General features: G+C 34.8%; 1 protein-coding gene across 2 annotated transcripts in view; it reads left to right on the top strand.

Annotated features, from left to right (window-relative positions):
• PDE4D (phosphodiesterase 4D) overlaps positions 1-22827 on the top strand; it is a 388091-nt gene that overhangs the window by 36362 nt on the left and 328902 nt on the right. The window contains exon 1 of one of the 2 annotated variants that reach the window (XM_050330055.1): positions 3628-3896. The exons of the other annotated variant lie outside the window; for it this stretch is intronic. Within the exon in view, the coding sequence (XP_050186012.1) occupies positions 3628-3896 (269 nt within the window). Of the gene's footprint in view, positions 1-3627; positions 3897-22827 lie in introns of those variants that run through there. 2 annotated transcript variants of the gene reach the window in all.

Raw genomic sequence — 22827 nt, 5'->3', positions numbered from 1 at the left:
TGGCAAAAAATAGGATATACAACATGAACATGCTTAAAGTACTATCACTATTAATTTTTGGAAATTAGGTATGTATCAGATTTCAAATATTCTTATTTGAAGAAGCAGTAAACATTTTTTTGGATGGAATTTCATAGACCACTTTCAGTGATTTCATTTTACTAATCAAGAGTGACTTTGCTAGGGAAGTGAACTATAGGGAACTAGGGAAAAGCCTAGAAAATGAACTCATTAACTCATTAGAAAAAAAAAAAATTAAAAATACCTGTTTTTGTTATCTTGATTAAAATCCCTAGAGCAATTTTTGGAATTTTACCCTCTGCTTTCTTAATGTGTGTGAAAAACACATACTGTGATTTTTTACCTGAGGAAGTTTTTCAAAGGAATACTGACAATGTTTTTGAGTTTTGATAATAATTTTGGTGATCTTTGTAGAAAATTGAGATATATTTTTATTAAAACACAGTCCAGTAGGGCTGTTCCTTAATTAATATTTATAGAAAAAAAAATTGTCTTTTTTTTTTAAGTGTGTGGATAGATGCATTAAATTGCAAATGCTAGTTTCCTTATGAAATACTTTTTCTTCAAGGCTTTATTCTAGCCCCTGTGTAGACTACCTCATGCTACTGCCATTTCTCTTCTTTGTCTTCTCCCAATTCCTGACTCTTAAGATAAGCATTTTCTCTAACTCACACGATTGTTATTTGGTATCACTGGAAGTTAGATCTCTTTATTACAGTGAAGACTGTTCATGTTTCTAGTCTATAATAAAATCAGTCCACAGGTTTTCATTTAACTTTATGAGCATGCTTGAGAGTGTTAATAGCATATTTTTTTTCTTTTGAGGGGGAAGGGAAGAGGGACAGGCACATGTCAAGATAATGTATCTGGGGACATGGACTATCTACATTGAGAAATTTAACCCATTAACCCACTAACCTCTTCAAGAAAAGCCTTTCAGTTAGCTATTCATGCCAGTGGTGCTACTTTATGGGTTCACTTTTCCTGTTAAAAGGTTTATCTTCATGTTTTATATACATTACATATTACCTCTTTGAAAATGTAACAAACCCACTCAATACCTGTAACTCAAGTTGTCAAGCTAATGGCCCTTGTTGACTTGGTTCTAATATGTTTAAGAACAAGAGCAATAAAACTGCTGATCTGTGAACTAATGCTTTCCTCTTCCATAATAACCTTTGAAGCATAGTACAACTTCAAACACAATCCCGGGGCCACTATAATAAATGTTAATGGTCTTAGTGATGTCATTATTTGTTGATCTCCAACAGGTCAGCTTGACTAATTTTATAAAGTCACTGCAGCTACTTGAAGATCATGCTTTGGAATGGACATCAGATGGCAGTATTTCATAGCATAAAAGAACATAGCTCTTGTTATACAGTCTGTATTATTTGAAAAAAATGGTTGGATTATTATGGAATTGCTACTGTTTTTTAATAAATAAAAAAAGAATAATAGACTAATAAGGGGTGATATGTTTGTTATATACACAGTTATAGATATTTTAATATAGTATACTTTTATTTTGTCTGGGTTGAAGACCAGTGCTGTGTGTACCACTCTTCCAATCAGAAAAGGCATGGAAGCAGTTATTGTGTTAGGTATGTAATAGTTATAGTTTAATCAAACTATTTTTATGTATGTGAATTAACACTTTATTTCTAGTTTAAATTTTATTTTTAATAAAACATAGCTTAAAATTTTGAGTTTGTAGTTTTAATAATATCTGGGCTTTATTCTATATTTCATCATTGTTAATTTTTACATAGTGATCAAGTTTTTTATATAAAACCTTAGAGAAATACACAAAAACATATCGCACAATGATTTCTGCATTCTGTGGTGCTGTTCAGTGTTGAGCTAAATTTGTAAGAATATTATTATCATATTTCACATATGACAGAGCACAGTTGAAGCTTGTCTACATGATGGGGCTGACACCTGATAGCAATGTCATTCTTAATGTAAGTTGACCTTTCTGTTGCTGTTCTACTCTACTCCTGTCAGCATCATGATGTTCCCTTTATAATCCTCAGTGGCTTCAGTGCTAAGTACAAAGGTGATTCCTCTCCATTGTGAAAGAAGGCTGCTTTTGCAGTATTTCTGACTTTGCTGCAAGACAGAAAACACTACTTGCCTTTCACACCTGGTCATACAATTGTAGCCAAACACCCTTCACCCCACTGAAAGCCAGGACACTGTGTGTGCTTCAAAATTGTTCACAAAGGAAAGCTGGATTCTAAGAGCAAGTAAAGAGGAAAAATATATTGCAACAATGAAAATTAGACAAAACCAATGTTCTGATACTAAAAAGAAATCTCTCTGGAAATGTTGATTCTTTGCTCCTGTAGGATGAATAGGAAGTATGGTTATAACTGAAAAGATTGTTGTTGTTGTTGCTGTAAATCAAAACTTTAAGCAAATATTAGCTTACCACCAGTTATTACAGTTCTTTGTCCACTATGAGTGAGTGGACAGAAGACAGTTGAACATGTTTATAAAATTTTTGTCTTTCAGAATAGATGAAATGGGTTATTTTAATTAAAAATGAAAAAAAAGTGTAAAGCTCAGGTTTGATTGACAAAGGTGTCAATTGCACAATACCATGAAAATAAAGATATTTTAAAAGTGAAATTTAATAGCTGTATGCATTGACCAAATAAATGCAAGACGTTTTGCCTTTTTATCTTTTGGAAGTTCTCTTTGAATATCTCTTGATAGTTTGTCTCTCCACAAGCTGTGAATAGAATAGAGGTATTTCCTTAGTTCAAGTAGTGGTCACAATATGATGAAATACTAAGAAAAGAACACAGATACTAGTAGCTGCATACTCTCATTTCAGTTTATATGCATGTCTTAAATGTTTGGTTTGTTTTCCTGCAAAATACAAGGTACCATGTATTAGACTTTCTTTAAAGCATTTGAAAACTGGTTGCTATAAAGTGACTTGGGGGCATGGAGGAGAAGGAAAAAACTAAACCCTTTCACATTATTGAATTGTAGCATTTTCTAGTTAGCTTAAGAGGCAAAAGTTTGGAATCCTGAATTTTTTCATAGGGACTACTAGATCCTTGAAAAAACAGAAAAGGTTATTCAGCAGTCCTGCTTCCTCTCCACCTCCCTGAAGGCTCAGGAATAAACAATGGAAAGAATAACCAAACAAAAGCAGCACACATCTGATGTTTAAGCCCTCCTTCAACATTTTTTATGTACATAACCAGAAGTCACTCAAGCAGCTGCAGCACATTAGTTACGATAGTTTAACAGGCAGCTTTACAGCTCTGATAAAGGCTGGGCTAAAGCAATTTCCTCCTCCCGTGCTCACTTGCTATGATAGCTAATAAGTGATCTTTGGCAGCAGGGCTGTGAGAGGAGTGGTAATGTTTAATCCGTTTCTGTGGAGGAGTTAGCTTTCTTTTTCCTCTGTCGATCATTATCTGTAAGAGAGACGTTGAAGGCAGGCAACACCATGTTGAGAACAGAATAAACTGAACTGGAGCAGGATCTCTGAACACTTCTTGGGAACTGATTTAGAAAGGAAACATTTTAAGCAGTTAAGCCAACATTTGATTGTATTAGACTTCAATAACAAACTTAGGAAACATGGCTCAGCAGACAAGTCCGGACAATTTGCCTGTTCCTGAAGTAGATAGCACACATTGTCAAAATCCGTGGTTAAATGAAGATCTTGTGAAGACCCTGAGGGAAAACCTGTTGCAACATGAAAAGTCCAGGACAACTCAAAAATCTTTACCTGCTTCTCCCCGACTGTGTCCAGTTATTTCTCCTCGAAACTCTCCAAGGCTTTTGCGCAGGATGTTTTTAAATAGCAACATACCAAAACAGCGGCGTTTCACTGTGGCACATACCTGGTAAGCACTGAGGGGGTTATCATGAAATTTCAGATTAACTCTTTTTTGTGGAAAGTTTATCTCCTCGATGTCAGTGCTTCTTTTTCTTGGTTTGATCTCTGCATTAATCCCTCTGGTTGAAAGAGACAGTTCGAATTCATGACTCAGTTGCAGACGTGAAGTTCAAAATAGTAGTTTATATAAAGTAAGAAAACATATACTTCCTTGTAAAAAAGCTACCAAATTTGTCTGATTTCTTAGGTAATAATTGCTTTCTGTCCCCCTTCCCCAAAACAAAAGAGTATTTATCTCATTCTGTGCTGTTCAGGTCAGAGTGAGTTGGCACTTTTTTCTTTAATGTATCTTTTAAACATATTTTATTTATTTATTGACAATTTCTAACCATTTGTCCCTAAGCAGAATAAATCAGTTTATATATCTTTTAACAGCACTCAAATTAAGAAGGACATGATAAAGAAGAATGACGGGTATAGATATTGTATGTGAAACAGTGATTTCTATTAAAGCAGTTACTAGATTAAAGAGAGAAAAGATGGTAAGGGAACCCCTTGTTAAATGATTCACTAGTACTAATATTTTGATAACTGGATCATTTCTTAGACATATTTTTGATCAAATCTATAAAAGACATTCAGTTTTTTGCATCGATCTTCTGTAAAACAGCAATATTATTTCATTACTTCCTTTACTCTTTTTAAAAATGTTGCATATGAGGTTATTGTAATTCAAAAATACAATCCTTCTTCCTTTGGTGGTCATGAAATCTTGATGTTTCTGGACTTTTTCTTTTGAGATTCTTACCTCCGATTATTTTTCAAATAAAAATGTAATTTAAAGAAAGGAGGGCAATGAAATATACTCAAAGAAAATAAGTCATGCATTCTAAGCAGTAAATGAATATACTGTTGAAGTTTATCTTCATTTGTCTGAAATTCAATCCACACTATTGCTATGTGACTGGTATGTGTATTGCATGTATACATGTGTGCCTAAATTTTTACCTTGTATAGTTAAAGTACTTCCTTCATCAAATATTTTTACTATTGAGAAAAACAAGAAAAAAATGTATGTGCCTTTATACTTTTAAAAATATTTGTTTAGAAACCAATGTACCTGGTCAGCTATTGAATGTATAAAATAGAAAAATTAATGGAATTAGGATATTTCATGTTTCTTTAATGATTATGCATAAATCCTAACAACATTAAGTATCTTTAACTGCCAGTCTGTATTAAATAGTTTATAAAACATTCTATACATAAAAATGTGCAGAATAAAAAAGTCATTCAGGCAGACATGTTTTACAACATGAGACAAAAATAAGTAAGAACATATGAAAGTTTACAGAGGGAAATTATCATGTGTAGACAGTTCAATGTGACAGAGAAAAAGAGAGTATTAAAAGCAACAGATATGAAGTGAATAAATATATTTGGGCAACATGACAAAGGCTTTTTTTGTTTTACAGTATTAAAAAGTGGAATTTTGATTAAATGCACTTCTTCTAGTGAGCTTTGGAAAGTTTTGAGTTTGGGTAGAGTGACTTTTTCACCATGATTTGGAGTTAGGAAACACTTGGGGTTTTCCCAAATGTGTGAAATACTAGACCTGTAAAATACTGTTGAACACTTCATAGTTATTTTCCAATGATTTATGAAATTGGCTTATCATAGCAGTGATTTTTTTTTTTTTTCTGGCAAGTAGAGAAGTAGAGAGTCAAGCAGCAAGTTGCAATGAATTGCCTGAAAACCTGCAAAGAAAAGTATTTCTGGAGGGCAAAGCAATAGTACACATGATTAGACTTACAGGCATAGACGTTTACAAAATTAATTTGTTGTTAAATTTCATCAAGTATATAGCTATTAATATATCCTAGCTTGGTTATCTGTTTAGAAAACTGAGATTCTATGTGATAGACATGTGGTTTCTATATGTTTTGGCTACATAGGCAGTATAGTAGTTTTAATTCCATTTGCATATAATCCATTTTAGGCAGCCCATAGGAAAATGGTGCATTTGAAAATGGAGTAGCTGTAACCTTACTCCAAAACGTACTATGGAGGATCCATTCCGGGATTAGTTTGGCCCACCATAGTTATGACCTTTACTGGAACTGGTCTATTTTCTTGTATTTCTAATGTAATCTGTTTTGTAATTTAAGAACAATTGTTGAATTGAATGTATGCATCTTTATTGTTTAGTCCATTTATGCCATTCACACAGGCATAAATAATTTTAATAACATGACCTTATTCAAGCCACTAATAAGTTGTTAAGCCATTCTGACTTTGCAAAATGCCACTAGTTTTATAAATTTATTATTTTCTCATGTTTTTCTTGTGATTAGAAGCTTATGTACATACAGGTAGCAAAAGAAATAAATATATAACACTAAAGATACTGCCTTGTGTTACATGATGCCAAACACAGTTACCATAAATCAAGTGTACCCAAAAAACTCATTTAGATTGTACCTAACTCCTGATTTCAGGGTTCTGAAACAGCATTCAGATACAGTAAAGCAGTAAGTTTTGGCAACTTGGTTCTGCCCCTTTTTTAATTGTAATATCCATAGCTCTTCTTCTGTAATGGCCTGGGTTGTAGAACTTTTGACACCAAAATGCATTTTCTGTATCATGGGATTATTATGCTTTCACATGAACAATTGGATTATCATTTTTAGTAATTTTAGTAGTCCTTCTCTACTTCCTTTTCTTCTTTATTCTTCCCCAGCTGTAACCCTGAATTCATTGAAGCACTTCAAAGATAAACTACTACTTCTTGGATTTTAGAGAGGAGAAAGCATGTCATTAAGAGCTGAAATAGAAGGGGTTAAGGGGCAGAGGTACATAAGGTCTTCATTTTTGCTGGAGAAATTTCTGAATATCTTACAGCTTATAGCAGAGAGTTTTACAGCTAGCACTGCCTAGAACTGTGAAATTAAAACTAGTTATTTTGATCTTTTAGCCTGGATTCCTCTCAGTCTGTAAAAAATATTGGTCTATCTAGGAAACAACCATAGTAACTGAAAAGAAACAAGTGTTTGAAAGTTTTATGGCCAGAAATGCAAATAAACTCTATCCAAAAACAATTCCATTTCCACAGAAATCTGCATTATATGGTATTATTGTAAAGGTATTCATAATGCTTTAAAATCTCACCAATATAATGACACAGCAACACATATTACAGCTGGAAATGGAAAAGATCAGTTAAGTTCTCTGGTATGTGTTTGACAAATTCAGTTTCTGGAATTGTCTTGGATTGCTCTTCATAAACCTTTTCTAAGCTGCCTATTACCTCAGTGGCAGGAGAGATCTCCAGAGTGGAATCACACGTCTGAAATTTGTGAGAAAAGAGGGCCTTTGGATCGGGGGAAAGAGACTGTCAGTTCCCAGCTGTGTTGACAGCTAGTGTGCATGATCTCTCAAACATACAGTGTCCAAAGGCCTGTGGAAGGATGTTTAGAGACTTTAAATCATACACTTTTAGCTAACTCATGTGGGAAGTCAGCTTTCCTTTATTATCCATGAAAAATTCCTTTCTGTAGGAAAGGGAAGAAAAGCAAGAAACACAAATATTTGGAGCAGGATCAGTGGAACATGACTAAATTGTATCTATGTAATTGGAACGATGAAGTCATGGCATACGTGTGCTGGATTTTTTTGATCTTTGTCTCTTTCCTAGAGAACACAAAATGATCAAACAGTTGTTTTTTCTGCATTGTATATAACCTTGGACAGTATATTTGCTGCCTTTATGATTTATTTGTGTGTGTGTGTTCAGATACATAGCACATAGTGATAAAAGACTTTAAAAAAAGTTATATAAAATGGGTTTGTTATTCATGGGTCCATTGCGAATGTTACCCTTTGATATCTGTCCCCTCTCCACCACTTCTGGGGTCCATTTAGTACTTTCCAATGTTTAGGAGCTTTTATATTTATGCTCTTTAGACTTTTTTAAAAAATATGTACCCCTAAATCTAACCATTTAATACAATTAGTGACTGTAAAAATTCAAGTATGTCCTCAGTTACACAGAGTACTTTCATCTGAATTTAGCCAGCCCTTGTCCCCACCCATAGTAAACATTTTACATTGACTTTGGCATTCAGATATGAAAATGATAGATGCCTTAGAAATAGTTTAGATAGATATGGGCAAGGTGTGTGCCATTTTAACTTTCAGGAATGTAACTGGCATAAGCGTACCGATAAAGCCAGGTTTGTCTTTATTTTTATTGCATAATATCTTTTCATGCACTTTTACCAGTAATTGCAAAAAAATTGAAAAAAAACCAACAAAACCTCAAGTATTAGTTATAGGTAGATTGCAGAAGAACAATATTTAACTTGTTGTGATTCTACACTGCCTAGTTCAGTACATATATGCTGAACTATGAAACTAGAATGAAGCTATACCACATTGAATCTATATTTTTTCTGACTACAGTTTTCTTCCAATTTTCAATATAAATTCTCCCAGAAGATTTTAATGCCTATGTTCTTTTCTCTTTCACTACTCAGTGCTTTTCAGGGAACTAAAATAATTTACTGTATGATAAGAATTTCCAAAGGAAGATCCATTCAAGCAGATAACTATCTGAGGAAGTTATATAACTAATTCAGGAAGACAAATGGATCTTGGGCTGCATCAAAAGCAGAATGGTCATCAGGTCAAGGGAGATGATTCTGCCCGTGTCCTCTGTTCAGACCACAGCTGGAGTACTGTATCCAGGTCTGGGGTCCTCAGCACAGGAAAGGCCAAAAAAATGGTCAGAGGGATGGAACACCTCTCCTGGGGGGAAAGGCTTAGAGAATTGGGGTTCAACATCAAGCTGTTGCTTAACATCAAGTTAATGATATTACATCAAGTTACATCAAATAAAATAACAAGGGAAAGTGCTGGATTCTGCACCTGGAACAGGGCAACCCTGGTTGTGTGTATACACTGGGGAAAGGGAGGCTGGAGACCAGCTCTCTGGAAATGGACCTAGGGCTCCTGGTTGGTGGCAAGTTGAATATGAGTCAGCAGTGCCCTGCCAGCCAGGAGGACCAACTGGGTCCTGGAGGGCACCAGACAAAGCATTGACAGCTGGTTGAGGAAAGGGATTGTCCCGCTCTGCTCTTCACTGGGACTGCCTCACATTGCATACTGTGTGGGGTTTTGGGAACCACAATATTAAAAAGACATTAAGCTATTAGAGAGTGTCCAAAGGAGGGCCATGAGGATGGTGAATGGTCTGGAGGGGAAACTGTATGAGGAGCGGCTGGGGCCATGTGGTCTGTTCAGCCTGGAGAAGAGGAGACTGAGGGGAGACCTCATTGTGATCCCCTCATGAGGGAAAGCGGAGGCATAGATACCATTTTTTTCACTCTTGTGAGCAGTGAGATGACTTAACGGAACAGCATGAAGCTGAGTTAGAGCAGGTTTAGGCTGGATATCAGGGAAAGGTTCTTCACCCATAGAGTGACTGAACACTGGAATAGGCTTCCCAGGGAAGTCACAGCACCGAGCCTGACAGAGTCCAAGAAGCATTTGGACAATGCTCTCAGCCACACAGTGTGATCATTGAGGTGTCCTGCACAGAGCCAGGAGTTGGACTTGAGGACCCTTTTGGGTCCCTTCCAACTCATCATATTCTATGACTCTATGAAAATAAGGTGCACATTTGCTTGTAATCTTAATTTTTCTATTCAGTTAAGAAAATATCCAAGTTTCTTCTACTACTTCCTTCTTTTTCACATGTAAGCATTATTCACATTTTCTAAATCAGAAAACCAAATATTACATAAAGTTTTAGTCAAGGTAACAACTGGCAAACTACAATGCACTCTTTTCTATTGTTTTTCAGGCTTTTTAGAATGGGTTATCGTACTCCTTTTCTGGAACACTGCATGATCCTCTTCACATAAAATGTAAAGATATTTATAACAGATGCATAAATAATTCCCAGGAAATAATTTAATTCACAGTATTGTCACAGAGATGTACCACAATGTGTAAGACAACTCAATCCATATATCCACTCTTTTCTTGAAATTCCGTAATGTAAGGAGAAGCATGTTTGTGTTGATGCTTATGTACAAATAGCCAACAAGTTTGCAAAGACAGTGTGATTATTTGATAGGATCTGTGCAGACATATGCATAGGTTAGTGGAGAAGAGACAAGGAATAAGCTAGTGCAATAGGATGCTGTCCGGTATTTACAAAATAGTTTGCAATAAGCTGAGGATGCTGCACGATGGTGTTAACTACTCATAATTTAATTTACCACAGAGAAATAATACTGCTTCTGCAGAGCTCAAAGCTGAAGAGAGACGGATGAGTAAAAAGTTAATCTTCCCATAAAGAAGGAAGAGGCAGAGATGCATTTTCTCAAATGAGAACTGTGTTAGAGCAGAGGTCCTAAATCAGACAGGAAATCCAAAACCACTTCAGGAAGATCAGTGAACAATCAGACTAAATTTTAAGTTTTCATTGTACAGGAACAAGTAACTGAGTAAGGAAGAACAAAGTGAAGGAGAAAAAATGATAAATTTATCTGGATAGGTTTCATAGTACAGGAACAATATTTTATAGCAATACCTGTTTCCTCTCTCCTTTTTTTCCAAAATAAAATATATCTCGGCCATTTCCACTGAACCTTTCTCTCTCACGGATGACCTGTCCACCTTGTAAATTTGGTATTTCTTCATAAGTTTTAATTACTGAAGTGTTTTACCTGGACCATGCTATTTTCTTACTTATTGTCTTCAATGGCATGTCCTGTGGTGGATAGAATTTTGGAGAAATTCTAAATAATTTAGCAGAAGTGAAACAGAGTTCCTGTAGTTCTACTTTTGTTTAGTGGTTACCTCAAAAGCAGAAACTACTTCACTAGAGTGCTTTTGCATCCATGACTTTTTATTACATCTTACTCTAACTGTATTACAAGTTATAGGTGACTGCAAAGATCTTAACTAGTGTACCCTTTGGTTGTATAAATCACCTGTTTTCTAGAAGGTTTGGGGTTTTTTTTTGAGAACATGCAAAGTTTTTCAGTAGTTTTTGCTACATGGTTCTATTAGCTTCCTGTGTGATATCTTGCAAAGCCAGTTAGACACAAGCAGTCTTCCACATTGCTTCTTGTTTGATCATTCTGACTGTGTTTTGCAATCTTATCTTCACTTTCACTTTACATGAACATATTACTATTTCAGTTAAGGTTTCCTAAAACAGGTTATTTGTTCTTGACCCATCCTCATGCAATCCTGTGTATTTTTTCTGCAGTTTAATGCATTTTCAAAATCATATAAAGGCTGAAATTTGTATCAAATTAGCTGTTTCCTCCCTTTGAATATCAAGGGTCCTCTATATGTTGGTTTTAAAGATTTCACAGGTTCCATATACATAATGTTAAAGTTTCCAGTGTGTTTATTTCCCTTTCTGTTTTCTTATAGTAATTAGTATCTCCTATTAGATGCATTTGGTACAGGTATAGATATTCCTACATTTTTTTAGCACAGTCTAGCAACAGTTTGACTTTTCCTTTTATACATTCTTGAAGAGCTTCATCTTATTTGGGATTTGTAGAATTACTCTTTTTTTTTCCTCTTGTGACATTTCTGCTGCATCTCATGACCCTTTTGGGTTTCTGTTATTCTGTTTCATTTTCGTACTGCACATGATTTTTTCCACTGGTGGTCAAGGAGAACACTGGGCTTGAAACTTGATAGACCATTCCAACCATAGATAAATTAACATTTAAGTGAGAAAGAGTGTTGGAAGAGCCATCTCAGCATCTCTGTCTGTCAAGATACCAGTCCTTTAAGGAGCAATTTTTGAGTGGAAAGAGCAAGTTTTACTCTGTCAATGGGCACTGTCAGACTCCTGCTTTATTCACAAAAACATTGAAATATTTGCTAGCAGAAGGTGTCTTTCAGTCCTGACCTGTGGGAAAAGTCCAGTCTTAGAATGGTCTCTAGCTGGGGCAAGTTACTTAGGCTGTGTTTGCAGTACAGTGTGGTCTCTCTTTTGTGTTGGGATGCACTGCCAGACCTGTCCTTTCATTCATTCCCAACTGCTGTTTGATCTTAGTCCCGAGATATTCTTGGTAATGTTGCCATCTGCCCTCACTGCAAAGTTTTAGGGAATAATCTTGCAAAACCTCTACTGCTTTATACTATGTTGTTGTAGTGGTTTAGATCTGGCTCCCTGCCAAGTCCCCAAATCCACACCAAAAGTCTCCCTCCGCCCCTTATGAATACAAGGGAAAAGAGGGAAAGGAGAAGCTACCAAAAAACTGAAATGACAAAACCAAATCAACATATATATATATATATATATTTATCCTTATATACAATTGCAAAAAAGAACTATTTACATCTAAGAATGGGAAGACTTCAATACCCCCAAACTAAAACAGAAAACAAAAACTGATATACGCAGATATACACAGCTAATAAAGAGCTAGCAAACAAAAGAATTTTATACTCCCCTTAAGAAAATGAAAACCACTCCACTAAAATCTCTCCTCTCAGATCACCAAAACAACAGGCCTTACCCCTTCATGAGCAAAACTGGCCACAGGGAACCTGTTGCCTCCAACTTTGCCCAAAGAGATCTGACCTCTAACTTCCTTTCTCCTTGTATATGTCTGCTTACATAAAGAATAGCATGGAATACCTGGGATGTGGACACTTCATTAGTTTTGACCTGGTTACCAGGAAAAGGCCCGGACCAAACCATTACAGTAGTATATTATACTATATGTATTAGTACGCTTAAATTTATCGTGAGCTGACTTTCCATTTTCTAAACCCTCAAAATTCAGAAGGCACTCTTGTCTTCTTTCTCTGTCATCAGATAAGGCTAATACTTCATACCAGTAGAGAAGTTTTTTCTGGTAGTTGTATATTCCCTGCTTAGTAAATGCTTAGTATCTTCTATTCATTATTTTCAGGAGCTTACTTTTACTAAGCCTCTACATTCAGTTATTTAAAAAAAAAAAAAAAGTACAGAATTAATAAAGTAAAAAAGTAAAACTTTTCATGCACAGGATGGAATGTAAGACATGAAGGACATACTCTGTTTCATTTATTTTTTTATAAATAAACCCTGTAGTCATGTTATAATACTTTCATTATAACCTATTTTCTTCTTAGATTGTATTTTTCTTACCAATCAGATCTCTTCTATGTTCTTCACTGTACCAAATTTATCAATACTCATTAAATATTCTTATTATAACAGATCTAACTCATTAGTTAGAATTTCACTGTGACAACTGCTCCACAGCTATACTCCTGATAGTAAGGTCAATTGTAGTCACAGACTTTTATTGTTCAAATAAGCTTGGAACAAGGCATAATAAAGTGTAAGAATTAATGGCATACCATTAAATACATTGTATTTATGGACCAGACTATAGCTGGAATATCCAGGAACCTTCATAGTGCATAATTTGATGCATTAATTTGTCTTAATGATACCTCTTGATACCTCTACCTCGCTATTTTAAAAAATAATTGTGATTAAGTTAATTGAACATGTGAACTATGGATTTTGTGTATATGTGTGGGGTTCTTCTGGTGGGTGTTTTATTGGGCTTCTGTGATAAATCTCCATCTGCTGAACCTGACAAATAATCTCCAGAATAAGTAGGAGTGTGCTAGAAAATTAATCTCAACAAGGTTTTTTAAGAATATCTATCTATATATTAATTTTCCCTCCATAAAATAGAATAAGGCAGCTAGTAAGTTTTATTCAGAATAAATTTTGTCATAGTTTTTCATCTTCATCTAAACAAATATGCAATTCCACATTAGATAGATGTGAATGTGTTTTGATAAGATTTGACGGCAAGGTACACTTGACTATTTACTGCATGGAGGACAGGGTCAGAAAGAACTGTCAGGGAGACCCTTCTTTTAGGTGATCAGCTTCAGAGAGGACACCCTTGCTTTCTAAACTGCTCAGACAGGAATTCAGGTGCAGCTGGATCCAATTCTGGTTCCAGACTCAGACAATGTTTTTTGTCTAAAGGACTCTACGTGCACAACCAATCCATTTGTATTGTTTACGTGAGATGTCGAAGTTTAGCATACAGTTAATCAGTTACTGAGAATGTGCTGCCACTAGAAATCACTCAATCTCAAGGCATAAACTTGAGAGACACTCCTGCTCAGGGGACAATCCTGGTGTGCAGCCACTGCTGTGCCTCATGGCCTCTGAGGTGTCCACTATTTATGAGGTAAGGTGACTGGTAAGTCACAGCTGCACATCTGCAAGATATTTGGGTCATGGTTCCAGGCATGTCTGGTTACTGTATTGCCATCTGATCTGGATGCAGACATCACAGCCCCCACTGGTGGTTATGGCTTAAGCTGGGGCTGGTGATGGGCAGAGAACACTGCCCATATAGGGCAACCCCATAGAGGGTTGACTATATTTGGCCGCAGCAACTGTATGAAGTACATGTAACACAGGAGTTGCTGCAGCCAGTCACACAACAGTTCATGCTATCTGGTGGCACTAGTATAGTATACTACATTACAGCTGTGACTATGTCATACTTCTGGCCTTTCATCAACAATAGCTTGCCAAGACAAACAATATTAAAACACGTGTTGGGGGGAGGGGAATGTACTGTGAGTAAAATTAAATCCCATCATGTGATTATTGTAAGCAATTTAAAAAGTAACACTAATGTGCTGAAAAAGTAACACTAATGTTGAATTCAAGATTGGACTGAATCTTTCAGTGTGTAAAAAGTTCTCTCAACAAAAAAAGCAGTTTTTTAAGCACAAAATTCAGGATAGGACTTGTGAGGAATTTTCGGATAAAATACAAATTTATTGAATTAGAAATTTATTAATGTTTATATATTACAGACCTTTCCAATATTTGTATATTATAGGCCTTATAAATATATTATTAATTATTTGAATGCACACAATGAAACATAATTGTTAAAATACATGGAAGGGGTAAGGAAGGACAGGTCACCATGAAGTGGTTTTGGTCTGTAAAAGTTGTTTGGTAATATTTTTTTTATAAAATCTTGTGCTCTGAGGTTGTTCAATAGTTGTTGTTTCCATCCACATGTAATAGAAAGTTATGCTTTAGTTGTCATAGAGAGAGTTATACAGATGATAAAAAATAATTACTTCAAAATAAAAATCACCTAATATTATAAAGGCAGTCCTTTCTTAGCCAACTAATAGGGTGGCATATGTTAACTTATGCAAGAACCTAAGTTTACAAAACTTGGTTGGAAAGTTCACAAAGCCTACACCAGAAAAGACTAGGACTCTTCCAGACTTTAGTGTATAAAATGTGCAAGAAATACTTCAATAGAATGATGATGTAGTTACCAATGTCTTCATTTTACAGTCTACATTTGTGAAACAAAGTAGTTACATAAAATGTAATTTAATCCTTTAATCCTTTTAAGGATGTTTCAGCCTTGGACTAGGTTTAGCTCATTAAATAGATTCTGCAAAGATAACTAATACTGAATGGCTTTTGCATACGTAATTCCATCCATATAATGATTTCAGAGCAGAAGCTCACAATTTAACTGTGACTTTTGCAAAGAAGTCGTCTGCTTAAAGACATTATAGTTTGCATACAATAAGCTAAATACTTCATGAGCAACAGTAGTCTTAGATAATGAATTTAAGATGAACAACTGGAAGAATCAGGCTAGCTGGTTTTGGAGCATTTGAGTTCAGATGAAGTAGCATGGGTGAGAGTAAGGGGCAAAGCTCAACCAACTAGTAGTAGAGCCTTATCAGAAACATTAAGATTTGAGGCTTAGTAGGGCTGGAGAAAAACAAGAGTTATTATGCTTGGGTGTATATAAGAGTCATGGAGCCCCTGGTGGTCTAGTGGTAAGGGCGCGGCACTGTCACCTCCGAGGCCCGAGTTTGATTCCCGGTCAGGGCCACTCCTGGGCAGGTGGAGCTCGTTAGCCCTTAAGGGTAATCCATCTACGTCCTGAGGACCTCGCTGCCACCGTCCAAGCTCGCTTGGCCCCGGCAGATGAACCTTAGGATTAAAGGGTGGGCTCAGTTCCGCGCACACTGTGTCTCACCTAAAAAATCCAATGCGCAGGCTGGAAGGTGTAGAGACCTTCCCCAGATCTTTGCTCGCGAAGACTGGCCATTATTATTATTATATAAGAGTCATCTGATTGAAAGCCACTAAAATTTTCTGACTCACTTTTTGAAGATGGATGATGCCTCAGTATGTTGACAAACAGGTTACAATGCAGGCCACATACAGTGTTATCAACAACCATCTCATTTCGGACTACTTTAACTCCTCTGAAACTGTTAAACATAATTGTTTTTCAACTATTATAATCCTGTCTAATGAGTGAGAAATCATGACTCCTTTTGTAGCAAGACCACCTTCTCTGTGCTCTTTGTTAACTTTGACAAATTAATTTCTCAGTAGTTCTCTAGAAAACTTCTTAATTGCTTTCATACTCAACCTGATATAGGTACATGATTGCATAGTAACATGAGGGATTTTGGTACTAATTTGAAGCTGTTTAACCTTCTCAGGAGTTTTATTGTCTCTGAAATAATGGTCACTGCATTTTCACACAATGAATAATAAAAATATTCAATATCATGTTTAGATTAAAATGTTATTTGGTTCAAAATTAATTTTAACAGTTTGAAAAATAAAATTACTACCACAAAATATAAATTTCTGGGTAATTAATTTCCTTGTTTGTAACTGCAAAAAGAAAAGTCTAGCTTTTCTATAAAAACACTAATACAATATTGCTTATACTGGTAACTTCAGACTCATTTCTTTAAGTAAAATCTTTGGATGATGACTAGGAAGCATTTCTGTAAAATCTATTTCTGCTCCGTTCATTTATTTGAATAGACTAAATCATAACACCTAAGTCATTATCAACCGCCTAAATTGTTTCGAGGAGGAAAAAAAGTGACTTGACCAACATAGTTAGGAGATGAACTTTGTGTACCTCTAGATTTTCAAGGTGAGTTGTAAAGTACAGTTTGGGAAATATTTTCTTGATTAAATGAATAATCTATGGAGGTACAACTAAATCAGTAGGAAAAAATATCTCTTTGAAATCAGCATCTATGACATCATAGTGATGTCAGTATCAGGTCACAAGGGAAAACAAAAAGGTAAACTGCAGTTGTGCATCAATTTTCTGCTGTTGAAATAAAAACATTATTTTTGTGTGAGTGTTGTGTAGCTCTAGAGAAAGAGTTTTTCAGCTGAAAGAGAAGGTATGTGCATTAACAAAATATAAAAATCTAACTCTCAATTACAATAATAACAGACAAATACATGTTATGGATACTGAGTCTTGTAAGCAAATTCATTAAAGGGACACATGACATCATGGATATGTTGCAAGACTAAGTCAAAATATCCTGTGATTTTAAACTTAGCTCTGCCATCAGTTCCTATTCAATGGAGCCAACAGAGCTGTCATACTCTATCGTCCTAATGTCTAAATACTGGAAATCGAACATTATAATGTTTTTCTCAAAAATGCTTTGGAAAACATTGGAAAAAATATTGTAAAGTATGAAGTGCTATCATTGTTTACAGATTAAGAAAATGTTCACTTTTTATCTTCTGAATATTAAATATTCATTATAGTTTCTTGTGATGTTCAACAACCCAGATATTGCAAGAATCTAAGAAAACATTACCTTTTTTTTGAACTTTTTAACTATAGAAAAAACTAAAATAATAGAAGCTTTAGGGGCTCTTGGCATGTAATTGTAAGACTACCCACTGACCTGTAGCAAAAGTCCAGAGCATTAATGTAGTTGAGCATATGTGCATCTGAACTCATCTATCTTGGTTATCATCAGAGTTTGCAATTCATATGTACCACACTAACCTTGAAATTCATAGCTCAGTTGTGCCTGATTCACAGAAAGAGCAGTCAGTGCAAAAGTCTACCAGCTTTGAAAAAGTTGTAGACATCCCCTGGGGTGAAGAAAAGGTCAAACGTGAGTTTACAGAGTAATGTTTCTTTCTTAAATACAAAGCATATGTTCCCTGATTTGCTCATTACAATTTCCAGTGTCTACAAAATCTTCTTCAGTTTGAGACCCTTTTGCCTCACTGTTTGTAAAATATATTTGTTCAGCTCACCCAAAATATTTCTGGTCTCATGAAGAAGACAGTTGTGATCACTGCTAAGAAACAGCTCTATGATAATGTGTACTGTAGAAAAAGGACAAAATATGGCTGCTTGGACAAGCAATTCTGGTATTTTAAACATTTGAGAGCTTGTCTTACCATCTTAATAACCCTTCTTGTAAGCATTTTCTGAGTATATGCTGGGTTTTGATTTGCTTGGTGATTTTTGTTTGCATGCACTTTTTTGGTTTTTTTTTGTTGGTTTGGTGTGGTTTGTGTTGATTTTTTAATGCAAAAAAAATTATGTCATTTTATTGTATCTTCTTTATTTCTTTTCTAGAGTCACTGAAATTGTATTCTTTTTATACAGCTCTAAAAACAATAGCAAGTGAGGAAGGAGGCAAAGAAAAGCTTCTTATTCTAATATTATTTATAATGACGCTGAAAACACAAAATATTTTTCTTCTAGTGCAAACTAGGATTATTTGTATGGTGGCAAAGAAATCAATATTAGTTAAAAAATTCAAGCTGGAAGAACACAAATATTATAGTACTATGAAGTACAGAGATTGTTCAGGAGGTGAAAGAAATGAAGAAAAAGAGTAAAAGAAAAATCTGGTTTAGAAGAAAAATTATTTAAACATAAACTTGAATTAGATATTGGAACTTGGATGTACTTCAAATTCTCTTTGCTCTTGCACTCTGAGGAAAAAAATTAAGACAAAATATAAAATTAATGCAATGTTGACCATTTCCTTACTGTGGGTAAAATGTTATGATAGTTTTCCTTAAAGAAATTATACTAAATTAATTTTACAAAGATTATTGTTTCGTAAATAAGCTTATTCCAAAGCTTAAGCCCAACAGAACTGTAATTTTTTTTAAAAAGTAGTTTAAATTTCTTTACGTCTTAAATAGAATTATTGCTTGCAGTACAGGAAGACAAGCATGCAATTGTAAAATGAACACATTTTGACAAAAATAATAAAAAGTCAAATCAGGAATGAAAGACAAGGAAAAATATAACAGTTAAATACATAAAAGAAGAGAGATAAAGGACAAGTCACCCATTTACAACTTAAAGTCTAATCAAAGGAAATTGCCTTGTTGAGTTGAAGTGAACCTTAACCTGAGAGTATTTTTGTATGTATTAAAATTGCATGAATATATTGCAAAGCTTTGATTTTCTTTATTAAAATCATCTATTTAGAAACTGATCAAACAGTTATAAAAACAACTTAGTTCAGAATAAATTCAGTATTGAATTCAGTATGATTGTTTCTGACCAATTTAGCTGTGCAATGTAGTTCTGTTTTATTTGTAGGGAAGATAAATGTATAGAATTAACAGAAACACAGCAAAATAATTGATTTCTTTGCAAACTTATTTTCTCAGCCACTGAATAGAGAATAAATACTAGAGCTGTGAGACTTTATTGTTCTTTGAACTGCACTGTTTTCAGTAGTTGGAGGCCTTGGATACCAGAAAAAGACCAGGTCTGAACACGTAGGGTGAGGGTGTGGGTGGTACATTGTCAGAAGCATTCTGTTGGCTGTTGAGTTTGCTCAGGGTAGAGATCACTTTGCAGCAAAGTGTTGCTGCCTGGAGGGTTGATAACTTGTCCATAGCTCTGAGCAGGTCTCCTCCCACAGTCGAGGCCAGAATTATACATGCTTGAGGAATAAATTACCTAGATGTAACACTGTTATCTTATAACTCACATATTTATAATACATACTATATTTATATCATATATTTATTTAGGGACAGGAAATGGAAGCTCTACTTGTTTACTTTTAAGTTCATTTTGTATATTAATATTCAAGCACTTATGTAGTGTTGTGCAAAATTGACATAAAAGTATGTCACTACAGAAATTCAGTTTTCAGATATATAGTGACTGAAAACGATTTTAATTGGGTTGGCAAAGTTACATGGCTATTACAAAACCATGGAATGGCTTGGGTTGTAATGGACCTTAAAGGTCATCTAATTCCAAGCCCCCTGCTGTGGGTAGGGACACCTTCCACTATACTGGGTTGCTCAAAGCCCCATCCAACATGGCCCTGAACACTTCCAGGGATGGGGCATCCACAACTTCCCTGGGCAACTGTTCCAGTGCCTCACCACCCACACTGTAGAGAATTTCTTTCTAATACCTAATCTCAAACTACTCCCTTTCAGCTTGAAGCCATTCCCCTTGTCCTGTCACTACATGTCCTTTAAAGAGTCCCTCCTTGTGTTCCTTGTAAGCTCCCAGGGCCGTAATTATGTCACATTGAAGCCTTCTGTTTTCCAGGCTGAACAATCCCAATTCTCTTAGCCTTTCCTCACAGCAGAGGTGATCCATCCCTCTGACCATGTTTGTGACTTCTCTGCAGTATCATTAGATGTTAATATCATTTTAGTAATAGATGTTTACTGAGGGACTTTCTTCAAGGAGTGGCTCCACTGATCATACAGGAAGACAATATTTCAGAAAAAATATGTCCTCCATACTTAACTAAAAGAAAAGGAGAAAAAAAAAAAGGAAAGAAAAAAAAAACCCACAAAAAACCACGACGACCACCACCACCAAAAACCAACAAAACAAACCAAAACAAAATGGAAAAAAAAGAGGATTGGAATACATGAGAAAGAAGAATCAAATGCTTATATTTAAACTGCATGATAATTATGAGTTCTAGCACCTTTTGGAACAAAGACCAGCATGCTGCACAGCCATTACACTTTTCTGTGTTGCCTGGAAACTGAAGTGAAATGTCCCTGTTCATTTGCGGCTTGCCCTAGCTCTCCCCTGCTGTAGTGTTTGATATGTCAGTATAGAATATGTACTGAGCAGAACACAACATCGGTAAACCCATTAACTGTGAGGGGTTTTTTAAACTGTGATTAATACTACTACATTTTAGTACTATATTGCAGAAAAAATAAGAGGTAAATTATCAGTAATATTGGGCTGTTTCAGTTCACTTAATCAGCAGTGTGTTTTCAGTGAAAAACAGAACTAAACCAACATTCATAATTGCAATATACTGTCTGAATAACTGATAGGTTTCATGCTTGGCAAACTTGGGCATATTATGCCAATTGTTACAGCAGGAAACAATGGTCTTTGTTAATGTTTCAATATTTATAATTTAAAATGTTTATTAAAAATAGTAAAATTAATAGTCTCAACGAAAGACTAGTGAATCCTATAGTTTAACATACACAGTTTAGTAAAATTTAGCTACTTTTTGTGCCAAGTATATCCTCCCAAAAAGAGAAAAAATTAATACATTCGTGATACAAAGCATAAAACCGAAGTTATTGTTATTGGTCAAGTTATTTGTCAAAGACTCAATCTTTCTGTTTAAAGAGCTGTAGAATAGAAGCTAATGTTGTTTCATAATGCATGGTTTCTAAGAAAAGATTTATTTTTTAGTCAAATGCTCTTTGGAATATTTTCATGTCTTTTCAAATTCTCTTTCAATAATTCTCTGCAAGTGTTCTTTTCTTTGTCCAGAAAAATCTATGGAAAATACAAGGCATTCTAGATCCCTGTATGCCTCTCTAAATAGCAAAAAATTAACTGTGTTATGCTTTATATGTATGACCCATATATGTATGGCTCATATGCTTTATATGTACTGGCCCATTTTTATGGCCCAGTATTAAAGACCAGTATTAGTTTTTCTATAGTTGTGTAAAGTCTGTTGCACATTGGAATCAAGTACGTTGTGTAACACCTAAAAGCTAGTAACATACCTTCAGTTCATCAGAGCTTGTTTCAGATTTTGTGGCTTCACAATAGTAGATATGGGGCTTTTTCTGACCCACTTTATAATTCCTTTGAAAAGAACTTTGTGTTTTTATATATAATATTTTATCCATAACCTGATAAGTGATTGAGAGATAGAAAAGTATTCAAAAAAGTCAAAGAAATAGCAGAAAAATAAACCAAGTTTTTTCTCTCACAGTTCAAGAAAAAATAACTCAGGCTATGTTTTCAAATAAAACTTTTGTTTACAAGTGCTGAGTTTAAGGCTTGCTTCAAGCAGAGACCAATTACTACTCTAAAAAAGAAAAAAAAGGTAAAAGTAATAAGTTTACAGGCCCAGATGCTATTCACTCAACATTTGTAAAGTAATTCAAATAGAAAATTGTAAAACTATTACTTTTATCTATTGGTGAGATTAGTGTTATTACCAAAAGAGCAGACAGTGGCAAACATGATGTTGGATTTTTAATACAACTGTTTGTGGAGAGAGAAGGAGAATTTGTTTATAGAGAATACAGAGAATTGTCAACAAGCATGCATTAATTCTGTATTGAACAAACTCCATAAACTTTAGAATGAAATTAAAACTTTTAATGGAATGGGCTTTTATAAAAGAAAAGCATACTTCAGAATTGGTTTGAGGATGTGGCGGGGTTTGTTCTTTGGTTAGGGGTTTTTTGTGTGTGTGTTTGTTTGTTATGTTTGTTTGTTTGTTTTCTTGTTGGTTGGTTGGTTTTGTGGTTTTTTATTTGTTTTTTTGTTTGTTTGTTTTTGTTTTTTTTGCATGGGGAGATGTTGGGGTTTACACTTTCATTTCTTTTGTGTGGTTTGGGTTCTGCTTTTTTTAATGAGTCAGCAAACACAAGTAAAGATGATTCAGTTATTTTTATACGTATGATTTCCAAATAGCTTTTTGTATTGTACTTTTTTAAGAACTCCTAAAGACAAAACTGTCATGCAATACTGATTCCATCTGAAGAAACATGCTGAATGAAGTTCATTGGCAATAAGTAAAAATTAATATGAAGGAAA

This window comes from Myiozetetes cayanensis, unplaced genomic scaffold (assembly GCF_022539395.1).
Source record: "Myiozetetes cayanensis isolate MyiCay16 unplaced genomic scaffold, myiCay2020 scf4, whole genome shotgun sequence".
Lineage (NCBI taxonomy): Eukaryota > Metazoa > Chordata > Aves > Passeriformes > Tyrannidae > Myiozetetes > Myiozetetes cayanensis.
The sequence above is the reverse complement of the archived record's forward strand: the minus strand, read 5'-3'. Positions and strand labels throughout refer to the sequence as shown.